Source organism: Anolis sagrei, chromosome 2 (genome assembly GCF_037176765.1).
Source record: "Anolis sagrei isolate rAnoSag1 chromosome 2, rAnoSag1.mat, whole genome shotgun sequence".
In the NCBI taxonomy this organism is placed as follows: Eukaryota; Metazoa; Chordata; class Lepidosauria; order Squamata; family Dactyloidae; genus Anolis; species Anolis sagrei.
The window spans coordinates 229,530,811-229,546,365 of record NC_090022.1 but is presented as its reverse complement, the minus strand read 5'-3'; the positions used below and the strand labels follow the sequence as shown (position 1 = coordinate 229,546,365).

At 41.3% G+C, this 15,555-nt stretch overlaps 1 protein-coding gene across 1 annotated transcript in view; it reads left to right on the top strand.

The window, feature by feature from the left end:
* The first annotated feature begins 1,511 nt into the window (after positions 1-1,511).
* Positions 1,512-15,555, top strand: part of GOLM1 (golgi membrane protein 1) — a 33,009-nt gene continuing 18,965 nt past the window's right edge. Inside the window, exons 1-3 of the mRNA XM_067464451.1 lie at positions 1,512-1,777; positions 10,832-10,982; positions 12,587-12,766. Of these exons, the coding sequence (XP_067320552.1) occupies positions 10,851-10,982; positions 12,587-12,766 (312 nt within the window). The 5' untranslated portion in view covers positions 1,512-1,777; positions 10,832-10,850. The remainder of the gene's footprint in view (positions 1,778-10,831; positions 10,983-12,586; positions 12,767-15,555) is intronic.

Here is a 15,555-nt window from a genome sequence, read left to right as displayed (position 1 = left end):
CACATAAATACATAAATAGATAGAGATAGACAGAAAGGCAGTCAGGCAGACATGTGTGTGAGAAAAAGTGAGAGCAAGAGCATGGCAGGGATCCTTAGGGTCTTTAGAACCCTATTATCTATATATGTGTGTGTGTCAGAGAGAGAGAGAAAGTGTAACAAGGGTCTTTAGGGCATTAGATAGATAGATACACTGTAGCTATATGTCTGTGTGGGAGAGAAAGAGACAATGGGAGGGATCTTTAGGCAGATAGATAAATAGAGATAGATAGACAGAAAGGCAGTCAGACAAACGTATGTGAGAAAGAGCGAGAGCAAGAGCATGGCAGGGGTCCTTAGGGTCTTTAGAACCCTATTATCTATGTGTGTGTGTATGTGTGTCAGAGAGAGAGAGAGAGAAAGCGTAACAAGGGTCTTTAGGGCATTAGATAGATAGATACACTGTAGCTATATGAATGTGTGTGAGAGATAGAGACAATGGGAGGGATCTTTAGGCACATAGATTGATAGATAGATAGATAGATAGATAGATAGATAGATAGACAGACATGTGTGTGAGAGAGAAAGAGCGAGAGTAAGAGCATGGCAGGAGTCCTTAGGCTCTTTAGAAACCATATCTATGTGTGCGTGTGTGTGTCAGAGAGAGTGTGAGAAAGTATAGCAAGGGTCTTTGGGGTATTAGATACATACATACACTGTCGCTATATGTATGTGTGGGAGAGAGAGACAATGGGAGGGAACTTTAGGCACAGATATAGATAGGCAGACAGAAAGGCAGTCAAGACAGACATGTGTGTGAGAGAGAAAGAGAGAGAGCAAGAGAATGGCAGGGATCTTTAGAAATCTATATCTATAATATATGTGTGTCAGAGAGAGAGAGTGAGAAAATGTAATAAGGGTCTTTAGGGCATTAGATAGATAGATACATTGTAGCTATATGAATGTGTGTGAGAGAAAGTGACAATGGGAGAGAACTTTAGGCACAGATATAGATAGGTAATAATAAACTTTATAATAATAAACTTTATTTATACCCCGCCACCATCTCCCCAATGGGGATTCGGGGCGGCTAACATGAGGCCAAGCCCCAAAATACAACACAACACACTAAAATACAGAAAACAAAAATTACATCAGAAGATAATTACAACAGCAAAATAAAATAATAACGCAAATTCACACAAAATAAAACCGAGCAAGGTGGACAGGCCAAATGGACAAGATAAAAATGAATAAAATAATAAAACCCTGGGTGAGGTAGGAATAAAAAAATATGTAACTGAGGGGAGCCCAAGAATGATAAGAACAGTGGGGCAAGGCGGGGGGGTGGGGGGTAGACAGACAGGAAGACAAGACAGACAGGTGTGTGCATAAGAGAGAGGGAGAAGAGAGAGAGGAGAAAGGCAGGCCCTTCTGCGTGTCCCTCCATCCTCCTCTCAACGTGAAGAGGGGACCTTCTTCTTCTTCTTCCTCCTCCTCCTCCTCCTCCTCCTCCTTGGCCCGCACTTCCTGCTGCTCTGCCCGCAGTGCCTCCTGCTGAGGATTATTAGGCTGGCTCTCCTCTCTCTCCTCTCCTCAGCCAGTCAGAGCCTGAAAGAGAAGAAGGAGGAGGAGGAGGCGGCGGAGAGGGCGGGGAAGGCGCCGGCTGAGCAAGCGAGCGAGAGGGCGAGCGACCCTCAGCGGGAAGGCGGCCCCGTTCCTCCCTCCTCACCTTTGCGGTGGGTGTGCTTCGGAGGAGCCGGGCCCGACCCGGCGGCAGCGCTTGAGGGCCCGCCAGAGTGAGTGCCTGTCTTCCCTCCTTTCCCTTCCTCTTTTCTTTCTTCTCCTTTCCCTCCTCTTGGTGGATAGAGAGAAAGAGAGAGAGAGAGCCCGCAGGAGAAGCAGTCTTGGTTGCTTGGCAGGTCTCTCTCTCTCTCTCTCTCTCTCTCTCTCTCTCTCTGTCTGTCTATGGAGGGGACTCGCCTGTCAGTTCAGTAGCAGCCCCACAGGGTTTTCTTTAGCCCAGGAAGACTCTAGAGGAGCTTTGCCACTTCCTTCCTCTGTAAGGTATCCTTGGCTGGCTCTCCTTCAAGGATTCCCCAGAGCTGGCCCTAATTGGTTGGCTTCCAGGATCAGAAAGAATCTGCTACCTTTAGGGCAGGCATGGGCAAACTTGGGCCCTTCCTCCAGGTGTTTTGGACTCCAACTCCCACAATTCCTAACAGCCGGTAGGCTGTTAGGAATTGTGGGAGTTGGAGTCCAAAACACCTGGAGGAAGGGCCCAAGTTTGCCCATGCCTGCCTTAGAGAATTTAGATCCTGAGGTGTGAGAGAGAAGAGGTAGGAGTCCTTAGGCTCATTGAGATATATTTCCACGTCTGTGTATGTAATTATCTATCTATCTATCTATCTATCTGTGAGAGAAGGGTCTTTAGGTCTATATGTATAGCTAGCCCAAAAGTCACAAAGGGATTTCAGTATTTGATAACTCTTTTTTTGTTGTTGTTGTTTCTCATTTACAGTACCTACCATAACATCACACACAGCAGGCATGGGCAAACTGGGGCCCTCCAGGGGTTTTGGACTTCAACTCCCACAATTCCTAACAGCCTACCGGCTGAAGTCCAAAACCCCTGGAGGATCCAAGTTTGCCCATGCTTGATATACAGTATAGAGACATTACATCAAATCTGGGGAGCGGGGTGAGCTCCCATCTGTCAGCTCCAGCTTCCCATGCAGGGAAACCCCTTCACGACCCTCCCATGCATCCTGATGTAGGATGAAATTGTCCCCACATGTAAGCCTTCACTTGGGTGGGGGGCAGGACAGTGTTTGTGGAGGACACTGGCAGGGTTTGAGCTATATGTTCGTGGTGCTCATTATAACATGCAAAGTCAGTTTTGGGAGGGCCCATGGGTGTCTCCTGCTCAGTGGGAACTATAGCTGTTTGTGGTAAATGGACACCTCTGCCACATACACACATTTCACTTTTATTATGTGTATAGATAGATAGATAAGCTTTGGGTAGCATAGGGAAGGGTTAACACCCCTGCGGTGTTTATTTTGCTGCCTATGCTCCTGTTAAGATAATTTCACCTGACTTTCTGTCCCTGTGAGAATTGGATTTTGAAAAAAAAAATGGCTTGTTGTGGACACAAGGATTAGTGGGAAAGTTTCAGTGAAGACACCTTTTCCCCATGATAACTCTTCCAGGAGTGAATTTCCCTTCCTAGGGGTAGATTTCTTTCACTTCCTGTTTGTCTCACCTAACTATGAGTCATTTCTAAGTTGGGTATTTGTAACTTGAAGTTTGCCTATATATAGCTTTTTCTGTTGGTGGTACTGAAAATAGTATGTGACTTATAATCATTGAAATCTTAGAATCAATGAAGTATGGATTTTTTTGTTTGTTTTCATATCTGGAGCAACTTGAGAAACTGCAAGTCGCTTCTGGTCTGAAAGAACTGGCTGTCTGCAAGGATATTGCCCATGGGATGCTCGGATGTTTTGATGTTTTACCATTCATGGGAGGCTTTTCTCATGCTCCCACATGGGGAGCTGGAGCTGACAGAGGGAGCTCATCTACATTGTTCCTGGATTCGAACCTGTGACCTGTTGGTCTTCAGTATACACACACACACACATACATGTGTGAGAGAGAAGAGACTGAGAAGTGACAGGGGTCTTTAGGCTCAAGTAAGTGTGTGTGTGTGTGTGTGTATGCATGTGTCTCTGTGTTTGTGTGTCTGTGAGAGAAAGAGAGAGAGAGAGAGAGAGAGCGCAAGTGTCAGGGGTCTTCCAGTTTGCCAGGAGAAAGAGCCCAGTATCCACTTATTTCATGCACCTTAGTTTAAGAGAGCATCTTCTTTCCTCTCAGGCCCTTTCCACACAGCTGAATAAAATCCCATATTTTCTGCTTTGAACTGGAATATATGGCAGTACGGACTCAGATAACCCAGTTCAAAGCAGTATTGTGGGATTTCCTTCCTTGATACTCTGGGTTATAGGGCAATGTGGAAGGGCCCTCAGGCTCATTATCTGCATCCCATTCTTGACCCTTTTCATTATCTTAATGAGAAGGAAAGATTCTGGGGAGAGTCATAGGAGTCTCTTTCATTCAAGTTTGCAAGCTCTGCTTTCTTGATTCATTTACATTTAGGGAAGAAAGGAGGAAAACAGAAAGGAAGTGGCAGCAGACACACTTTAGCTTGAGAACTTTAGCTTGAGAGGTTGGAATCTGACATTTCTCAGGACAGATCTGGGTCTTGACCGGAGATGTTTCATTTTCCAACCATCAAGACCCACATCTCCCCTGAGAAATGAAAGATGAAGCCAGCATAGAGGTGAATAGGGCTTGCAATATCTTAGATTTTACTTAAGGTGTGTGTGTGTGTTTGATATCAGGAGAAACTCTTCTGGCGAGCACTGCCCTGCTTGCGTTGCCAATGACTCCAACCCATTTACACAAACACAGTTTAATAGTATTGAGGGCAGAGGTCGAAAGTAAGAGCCTGTGGTTTCCTTATTTTTTTTTTTTTAACTCCCTTATCTATGTTATGAATGGTATCGACCCGGCATTTTAGAATTTGCGACACTTATTCATATTAGTGATCTTTTGAAGGTACTAAAATGTTTTGTTGACTTTGGCTTTTTAGTATGGCTGCCTCAAACAGCTGAGTGTATAAATACCTTAAAGGGAGCAGATCCTGCCTGATCTTGGAAGCTAAGGAAAGCCAGCCCTGATTAGTACTTGGATGGGAGACCAGGTGTTGTAGGCTGTATTTCAGAGGAAGGATCAGGCAAAACCACCTCTGAGAAGGCTTTGCCTAAGAAAACCCTGTGAAATGCATGGGGTCACAATAAATTGACAGGTGCGCGTGCACACACACACACATACACACACACACACACAAAATAGTTTTTCTTAATGTTGAGAGCCATATACTGTATTGGTTTTTACAAAAAAATAATTTCTTACTAGGCAGCTATATAAATAGAAAGTTGCAGGTGAAGTATTTTGACTGGCCTTACTTTGGTTTCTAATGCTTGTGTTGGAAACAGGAAAAGTATATGATACTTTGTATGAATTGGGCAATACAAAACAAAGAACTTGAAAAAAATGCCATCAAACAACGAACTTGAAATGCAGTATTTCAAAGATGACAGCGCCACTAGCTTTTAAAAATATTCCTTCATACCCTTTCAGAAGACTGGTGGATTCTTGAGATTTAGCAATATTTTGTATTGACAAACTTTAGCAACTTCTGATAGTCCAGGACGGAGGCATCTCAATAGATTACCTCATCATCTTCATTGGAGATCACCCGTGTCTGAGTATGATTGCCTCCAAAGTGTAGTATCGTGGCGGTGGGTCCTTATTTATTTATTTTGAATATTTGTACCCCACCCTTCTCAACCCCCTGGGGGGAGACTTAGGTGACTGTAGAGATCTATTCTTGGTCCACATATTCTTCCACAGTGAGGACATCCATTTCCCGGTAGAAAGGGGTCCAGGTCCCTTTCACCCTCCATTCGTGCCTCTTCGAATTCCATAGCACTGTTGGTAACAGCTGACATCCAGTTAGAAAACTTAAGGGCCAGGGCTTCCCAGTTCTTGGTGTTTATGTCACAATTTTTAAGGTTGGCTTTAAGCCCATCTTTAAATCTCTTATCCTGCCCACCAACATTCCATTTTCCATTCTTGAGTTGGGAGTATAGTAACTGTTTAGGTGATAGTGATTGGACATTCAGACAATGTGGATTATCTAAATACAAATCAAAGTGTGATGTAGTGATACCAATGTAACGTTTTTTGTGTCAGGAGTGACTTGAGAAATTGCAATTTAGCTTCTGGTATGAGAGAATTGGCTATCTGCAAGGATGTTGCCCAGGAGATGCCCAGATGTTTTACCATCCTGTGGGAGGCTTCTGTCATGCCCCTGCATGGGAAGCTGGAGCTGACAGTCAGGAGCTCACTTGTCTCGCAGATTCAAACTGCTGACCTTCAGGTCAGCAGTCTTTTAAATTACAGTAGAGTCACGCTTATCTAACATAAATGGGCTGGCAGAATGTTGGATAAGCGAACATGATGGAAATAGGGAGGGATTAAGGAAAAGGCTATTAAACATCAAATTACGTTATGATTTTAAAAATAAGCACCAAAACATCATGTTTTATAACAAATCGACAGAAAAAGCAATTTAATACACAATAACATTATGTAGTAATTACTGTATTTACGAATTAAGCACCACAACAACGCAATGTATTGAAACAGCAGTGGATCTGGTCAGTAGGCAGGTTGCGTTCGATAATACAGAATGCTGGATGAGCGAAGGTTGGATAAGTGAGACTACTGTAGTTAAAATTTAATTCATTAAGATTTATGACCTTAGTTTGAAACAGGATGACAATGAAAGTGTAGAACTCTTTAATAGGGTCTGGAGAACAAGCCCTATGAGGAGTGGCTTAAGGAGCTGGGCATGTTTAGCCTGAAGAAGAGAAGGCTGAGAGGAGATATGATAGCCATGTATAAATATGTGAGAGGAAGCCACAGGGAGGAGGGAGCAAGCTTGTTTTCTGCTTCCTTGGAGACTAGGATGCGGAGCAATGGCTTCAAACTACAAGACAGGAGATTCCATCTGAACATGAGGAAGAACTTCCTGACTGTGAGAGCCATTCAGCAGTGGAACTCTCTGCCCCGGAGCGTGGTGGAGGCTCCTTCTTTGGAAGCTTTTAAACAGAGGCTGGATGGCCATCTGTCAGGGGTGATTTGAATGCAATATTCCTGCTTCTTGGCAGGGGGTTGGATTGGATGGCCCATGAGGTCTCTTCCAACTTTTTGATTCTATGATTCTATAGCATATTCAGGGAAGCATTGTTTGTGTTCAAAATGGTGCAGCATTATAGTTCATTTGTTAGGATTCTACAAAGGCTTGAATCAAATAAGTTAAAGGAAGCTCACAGCAAGAAAGTTTCCTCCCCTGCCCTAAGACTTTCCAGTAAGTCTTTTGGGGTAGCACAGATATCAATAGGAAAAAGAAGTTTTTTCTGCTTGAAAGTCTTTTAACTATATTATTTTGGGATCCAGATGAAAGAGGTTATTGTTTGCGTGCTTGTCTTGCACTCTGCGTGTATTCGTGGCAGGGGGTTGGACTGGATGGCCCACAAGGTCTCTTTCAACTATGATTCTATGAATTAGATACTGCATATCTGAAATTATATTTTTGTTTCTGGCACCAAATTGGAAAAGATCTTGGGGAAACAGTGAAGCCCATTGAAAGGAAACAGACTTTAAAATGTTGAAGCCAGAGGTATATAGAACAGTCTTCTTAATTCTCAGTGTACTTGCATGGAGTTGAAGGGGCATTCTCAGGCATTATAGTTTATGAAACTGTACCACAGCTTTCTAAGATTAGAGTAGATTATTTGATGTTTACTTATAAAAATAATAGCAACAAAAAGTAAACCATACATCTCTAATGAAGCAACTAGCCCTTCTAGGCAGCATCTTTGAAAATAATATTGGAAAAAGATCATATCAAAAGGAAATGCTTTTTTCTCTTTTCAAATGCTCATCACCTTGGTTCTCCATTTAGTCTGAGTGTTATCCTCTCATCATTATGCTATAAATATCACTTATTAACTTCCCATGTAGAGTATAGTTTATGAAAAGAGACCTGAATGTTAAAGCAAGTGTTGGCTACCTTTGACCAGTAGTTACTCATTTTAAGGATGATTTTATGTGCGCCTTTGCAGTAGGACCCACCGGTGGCACAGTGGGTTAAACCACTGAGCTGTTGAACTTGATGTCCAAAAACTCTGTGGTTCGAATCCAGGGAGCGGGGTGAGCTGCTGGGTTGGCAGAAGCTGGGGCTAACAGCAGGACCTCACCCCACTCCCTGGATTAGAACTGCCAGTCAGCAAGTTCAGCAGTTCAGCGGTTTAACCCGCTGTACCACCAGGGAGCCCCTATCTAGGAAATATTCTCACAAAATTGCAACATGAATGTTTTTAAATGGCATTTTTCATCTCCCCCTCCCTCTCCCCCGGGATTGAAAGGAGACTGGGGGTTCCCACTTTGCCACCCCATTTGAGAACACCAATTATCTTCTCAGATAGGAACAGGAAATGGATTTGTCTAATGTTGCATAAACTTAGGGTTGACAGGTTGTAACCCAGAGAGTATGTCTGCAACTCTAAATTTCACAGTGCAGCAGAAAGCATCTCTTCCTCCTTGCAGACATGTCCTGTGGTCTGAGCAGGAGCTGAGGTTGGAAACAGACAATAACATGGTAGAACTGAATGAATGTGCACAGCTGGCAAGAAAGATGGAAAGATAACATAACAAGAAGAAGCTTAAATGGGTCTAAGAGGCCATGGCTGTCTTTTCTGTTGCTTTCTATTCCTTTCACATTTTCAGGATTGCAAACACTGTGACCTATTCTTGACCGATGCAGATGCCTTTGACATTTTTTGTGTGGCAAAACTAGACATTCTAGTGATATCTCACATCTATTATCTTCCATCTATTATGAAACTTTTATAAAATGGAGAGATTCCCATAGAAGTTGAAAATCCATTCTTAGAATGAGTTTATCTGTTTAGTAATTCAACATGTGCTTACCAGCCCTGTCTGCTTTGTTTTGGTAATATATTAAATTTGTGCCTCTAGGGAAAGACTTTTATGTTTTCATTACAAGAGCTCAAGCCCATCATCTGTAGGTACTTTCTGCCAGTTTTACGCTGTTGGTTATAAATTTTTGGACAATTGAACAGATTGCTAGCATTTATGTGTGGCAGCAGTTATTTAAATATCATTTGTAGCATATGGCAGACAAGAATTGAACTTACTTATGGTATGTTTTAATGGTATGCTTAACAGCAGAGTTAAATAAAGTGATGGAGATAATTTGCTTTCTTCCCCATTTGGTACCTTAATAAATATGTTTGTTGTGAGAAAGGAAGTGGAATATCAAAGACGCTGATATTGCTTCTACAGTAGAGTCTTGCTTATCCAACTTTCGCTCATCCAACGTTCTGTATTATCCAATGAAGTCTGCCTCCTACCCAGATCCACAGCTGTTTCAATACATTGTGATGTTTTGGTGCTAAATTTGTAAACACAGTAATTACTACATAATGTTACTGTGTATTGAACTGCTTTTTCTGTCAATTTGCTGTAAAACATGATGTTTTGGGGCCTAATTTTTAAAATCATTACGTAATTTGACATTTAATAGGCTTTTCCTTAATCCCTCCTTATTATCCAACATTTTTGCTTAGCCAATGTTTTGCCGGCCCATTTATGTTGGATAAACGAGACTTTACTGTAATTAAAATGCTTATTTTGTAAGATAGTACTGGTTTTGAATGAGTGACAAACTATCCTTGATTCAGTGGTTTCCAAACTTTGGTCTCCCAGGTGTTTCCAAATTCAACTCTCAGAAGCGCCAACCAGCTTGACTAGCATTCGGGAATTCTGGGAGCTGAAGTCCATCCAAAGCATATGGACTAATGTTTGGGAATTACTTCCTTAAATCTCCTCAGTAACAATTGTTTCTGCTCTTGCTGAAGGTCACTTCAGGCAGGACTTTTCCCTGCCATTACTTGAAGATTACTAGAATCTCCTGCTCACTCACTCATATACTAATGAGCCTTTCTTTCTGAATCAATCAGTGGGTTAAATTATCCTAATGATAGAATATTTTCTCTCACCTTGAAAAACATTGTCCCTTACACTTCATCTGTATGTATCTCTCATCTTCCCCCTCCACTACATACATATGTTGAAATGCATCCTTGCTTGTCGTGGACAAAGGTCCTGTGGTCTGTGAAGGAGTGTGCAACTCTAAATTAGAAGAGATGTTAGTACTCCTTTTCAAAAGTGGTCCATTTTGTAGGGCTCAGTATAAACAGGAATTCAAGAATTGTCCTGGGGAACTCTCATTGTCAGTCTGAGTTTACAATACTATACTAGCTAGATCAGCGGTTCCCAACATTTTCTTGACCAAGGACCTCTTGATCAGGGACCACTCTCCAACATAAGTACCAAAAGGGTTATGAATCAGGTTTTTTGTCAACTTTAGATTCGGTTTGGTTATTTGGGTTGGTGATTCTGAAAATTGCATTGGAAAGACCACATCAGCTCTAGTTTCTGATACAAAACATATGCCACCCAGTAGTTGCCATCTGCTCGCCCACAGAAAACCATGTTGAATAAACTAGAGCTGATGTGGTAGTAGTAATCGTTCATGAGTAGTCAGTCTCTCCTCTCCTGAACATCCCAGTTGTCTTGACACTATAAGAGGGTTTTGCAAGACCAATCACTTTTGTTGCCACATGGTTTCAAGGCAACGGTGTAGTAATGGTGAGGCCAAAGACCATATTTTCGTTTTTGTGGACCACTTGTTGGAAACCACTGAGCTAGATGGATAAATGATCTGGCGCAATACATAGCAATTTTCTATGCTTCTATAAATTCCCACATGCAGTTGAAAACTATCAATGAGTAACTTGTCTGTAATGAACAAATGAACAAGGCTTAACTGCATAATATTTACAGTTCATTTTAATAATTATCCCACCCAAGTTAGTGGGATCAAAAAACAAATAGCAAATGCAAATTGTTCGCAAAAATACATAAAATTACATTTCTCTATCAGCTGTTGTAAAATAAGAAAGCTGAAATATATAAGCTGATTTAATTGTTTACATCAACATAGTTTAATTTTAAAAGAGGAAAAGCATTTCTGTACAACAGTTGGGATGCCTTTGGTTCTACTATCAATTGGAAATACGTATAAATGCTCAATAAAAAGAAATATAAACCTGCCTTTTCCTTTTAACCAACAGAGATTGAGGTCTTATCTGTATGATGGTGGGACTAGGGAACAGTCGCCGCGGGATGAAGTCTCCACCTCTTCTGGTAGCAGCACTAGTGGCCTGCATAATTGTTCTGGGATTCAATTACTGGATTGCAAGTTCCCGGAGTGTTGATTTACAGGTATTGCTAACTGTTGGTTTTCAAGCTGACTGAACTGGCAAAGTGTGTTTTTCTCTCATTGTTTCAGTCTAACAGGTAATACCTCAAGTACAAAAAAAACCTCCTTTCAGATCTGTGCACCTGACAGATAGTTGAATGTTAGCCATGAGAACAAACAGGAAGATGGAAGAAAATTACCTGAGAGAAGACTATAGCTGAAATAAGTAATACTGCATGCCTCTGTAGCTTATGCAATCACTTTTCTGTTTGTTTCTGAGTCTATGCTCATGCACTAATACCTGCATGCAGAAACAGACCTAGTGCGAAAGCTAGACCTGTCTGTTTTAATCAGTACAGAAGGCCCCCGAGTTACAAACATCCACTAATACAGAGTTAATGGTATAGTATGGGGTATAGTGGAGCCCCTGGTGCCGTAGTGGATTAAACCGCTGAGCTGATGAACTTGCTGATCGAAAGGTCGCAGGTTCAAATCCGGGGAGTGGCGTGGGCTCCCGCTGTTAGCCCCAGCTTCTGCCAATCTAGCAGTTCAAAAACATGCAAATGTGAGTAGATCAATAGGTACTGCTCCGGCGGGAAGGTAATGGTGTTCCATGCAGTCATGCCAGCCACATGATCTTGGAGGTGTCTACGGACAACGCCAGCTCTTCGGCTTAGAAATGGAGGTGAGCACCAACTCCCAGATTCAGACACGACTGGATTTAATGGGTATAGTATTAGCTAGGCCTATTTTTAATAGTATCAAGCAAGGAAAAATCACATTTATCCAACACCTACAGTCCCCATGGGTGAGTTTGACTGAGTTACAAACATCTGACTTAAAAATGACTCATAGTTAAGAATGGGGGTGAGACAACAGGAAGTGAGAGAAATCTACCGCTTGGAAGGGAAAATTACTCCTGAAAGAATTATTTTGAGGAAACGGTATCTCAACTGAAGCTTTCTCACCAATCCATAACAAGCCATTTTTTTTCAAAATCCAGTTGTCAATAGGGGCAGATAGTGAGGTGAAATCTTCTTAACAGGACACAGACAGCCAAACAAAAACCACAGGGGTGTTAACCCCTAGGCTAGCCAAAGCTAACCAATATATATTTTGGCTGGAGTTACGCTTAAAAATGTACCTGTTCTGACTTACAAACAAATTCAACTTAAGAACAAACTTGCAGACCCTGTCTTGTTCTTAACTTGGGAACTGTCTGTATATGAAGATTGTGCTCCAATTTCCCGGATGCAGTAGAGAAAATTGATTTTTCTCTACTGCATTTTTATTAATGTCTGCTGCATTATTATTACCAGTGATATATTCTTCTCCATCTGCTGCCCATTTTCTCAAGTTCTGCGATATCACAGCAATTCACAGCAGAGAGGACTCCCCAGTAACTGGTTTTGTGTGTATACATTTTTATACTAACCGTATCTGTCTGTCTATTTCTGTATTTCTTTGTTTGTCTGTCTGTCTGTCTGCATGCCATTTCCTTGTCCAGATAGAGAAACACTTTCTTTAAGGACAGAATAAGAAATAAAATTCTGATTACAGATATTATGCAGGCAGGCTTTTTAAAGACTCTCTCCCCCCCTTAATTTTTGCACCTGCTGTTTCACAGAATCGTATAATGGAATTAGAAAGCAGAGTCCGCAGGGCAGCAGCGGAAAGAGGCGCTGTGGAACTGAAAAAGAATGAATTCCAGGGGGAGCTTCAGAAGCAGAGGGAGCAGATTGACAAAATCCAGTCTATACATAATTTCCAAATGGAAAGTACCAACAAAATCCACAGGGATGAGAAGGTAGGGGAGATATCTCTCTTTTAACTTTACTCTGACCATCACAATATGATTTTTCATTAACAAATAAACATCAAGTTTATTTGATTTACTGAACTATTGACACTGTCTCTGTTCTAGAATAATAAAAAAGAGTCTTGCTCATTGAGAATAAGTGAACTTTAACACATATAAGCATGGATTTAGTTCTGGAATGATAAACATTCCGCTTCTTGGGAGGTTGGGGAAATAGAAGAAGAAAGTACTCGACTGATGTAGTGTGAAAATGGTTCAGGGGACTGTGACAGTAACAAAATTTGCCATCCACATTGCAAAGATTTTGCAGTGATCGCACTTCTGGTGAACTAATCCACATCTTTACCCTCATTTTGTCCCATTTCTTCCTTTTCTCTGAAAAAGGGTGAGACAAGCATTATGAAAGAAAAGCAAAAGCAAAGTGCTTTTAGGATCAGAAGGCTTTTACATATACTTCCTGCCTACTATTTTGGGTAAAAAGATCTCCTCTCCCTCCTTGGCCAGATGTTTGAAGGATTTTTGTGTTTTAAAATTGCTGTTGTGCAGGCATGTAGCCGGGTTGGGGGGGAGGGCTTGGGGGGCTTCAGCCCCCGCCCCCCCCCGAAATTCTCATGGTGGTCCGCGAAAAGGCCTGACTGGTACATTATTTAAACTGTTATGTTTATTCATATCATGATCAGATCACCATGCTCAATATATCCCATATGCATGGGGGTATTGGGGTAACGATACAAAAGGTTTGCTAGGGTAGACTCTCTTTCACTTGGACTCAACTCCCCCCCCCCCCGAATCAAAATCCTGGCTACGGGCCTGCTGTTGTGTGATTTTGGCCAAAAGAAACCAGGGTTGAATGTTATGAATGCAGAGATGAACGGAGGAAGATATTGTTGCAAACAGACATTGAAATCTTGGAGATTACTATGAACATCCATTCTTGTATACACAGAAGACATCAAGATACCCTAATGTGGAAACATTCCCCAACTGATTTATGTGATCATCCATCTTGTGATATACTTCTGGTTCTTTTGAATTTTCTACTAATTTTCATTCTAATGGCAACCCTTTGTGCTTGGCTATGAGAGGAACTAGAAAAATGGTATGGGCCAACAGCATAAATACATTTATTGGTCGTATCACCCTTCCTAGCTTTGGAGCCAAAGGAGTTATCCTACATATGGATATCACCTTTCCTGCAGACAAGAATAGTTTTTAAATTGTCTATCTGTCTATCTATCTATTCTAAAGGAGAAGATATTTCCAAAGGCAATGAAAATAGAAAGTCCTGGAATAGATTATTTATACGGAATTTAACAAGGCTACGGTTGGATTTTTATAGTCTCATTTACTATCCTGTTAATGGATAAAGTAGATCTAGCATACTATGAAATTCAAATCAAAGAAGCATGTTCACAATGGAAATCTGGGACAAGTTCACCTGTTGTTGTTTATTCATTCAGTTGTTTCCAACTCTTCATGACCTCATGGACCAGCCCATGCCAGAGCTCCCTGTCGGCCATCACCACCCCCAGGTCCTTCAGGGTCAAGCCAGTCACTTCAAGGATCCCATCCATCCATCTTGCTCTTGGTCGGTCCCTCTTCCTTTTTCCTTCCATTTTTCCCACCATCATTTCTTCTCTAAGCTTTCCTGTCTTCTCATGATGTGGCCAAAGTACTTCATCTTTGCCTCTAATATCCTTCCCTCCAGTGAGCAGTTGGGCTTTATTTCCTGAAGTATGGACTGGTTGGATCTTCTCGTGGTCCAAGGCACTCTCAGAATTTCAAGTTCACCTAATTACTAAAAATTGAAAATGAATACTCTCTGCCATTCCTGAATCACAGGATATCAAATGGTACTTTTTAAAAAGCAGATTCAACCTTTAAAACCCTTAGAGGAGAATTACTGATTATTTTGTTTTAGACTGAGGCTATGAACGAGGCTATGACTCAGGTGGGTTTTGGTTCTCTGAGTTTTAGACTCTACCTTGAGTAGATTTCCTGGATGACTTAGGACTTGCCATTCTTTCTTAGTGATAATTTCATGTCTGCAAACTGAGAATGAAGATGACCTGTTTTGGAAGGTGATTGAGATAATGAATGAAGAAAGAATTCTGAATCAATCTAAAAAGCAAAGTTAGCAGTGAGATCTGTTATTTCTAAAGATGTTCAGAAAGGACCTGTTGCCCAAAGATTAGTAAAAGCAATGTGCATCTATTTATGAATCTATGGTAATTGTCTTGTACTAACTGTTTCTGAAAAAAAAAAGGTTCCATTTTAGGTACCAGTATGATTTTATTCAGTTTCTAATTAAAGATAAGCCACTCTAAACTAGGGTTTATTTTAATTCCAGCTTGTTATATTTTACTACCAAGACTGAGAGGTGCTAGTAGAATTTTCTTTTCAAAATGCCAGAATCACAGGACCGATCATTTCTTAGATAGTGACTTGGTGTAGGGAGCATTTTCTGTTTACTTCTGGTTGGAAAATGTCTTGGACCACCTCTGCCTGGCAACACTAATTTTCTTTCTTATTACGTAGGCCTTGTTAAACAAATGTTGTTTTTGATTTATTTTGATGTTTTGTGGCATATTTTGCCTATTTAAATAAAGTGATTTAAGCTTGTGAAAATGTGGCCTTCCAAGTGTTTTAAACAAAAATTGAGTTATATAACAGCACAAATAATAGAGCTGGCAGGACTGAAGACCGACAGGTCGGAGGTTTGAATCCGGGGAGAGCGCGAATGAGCTCCTTCTGTCAGCTCTGGTTCTCCATGTGGG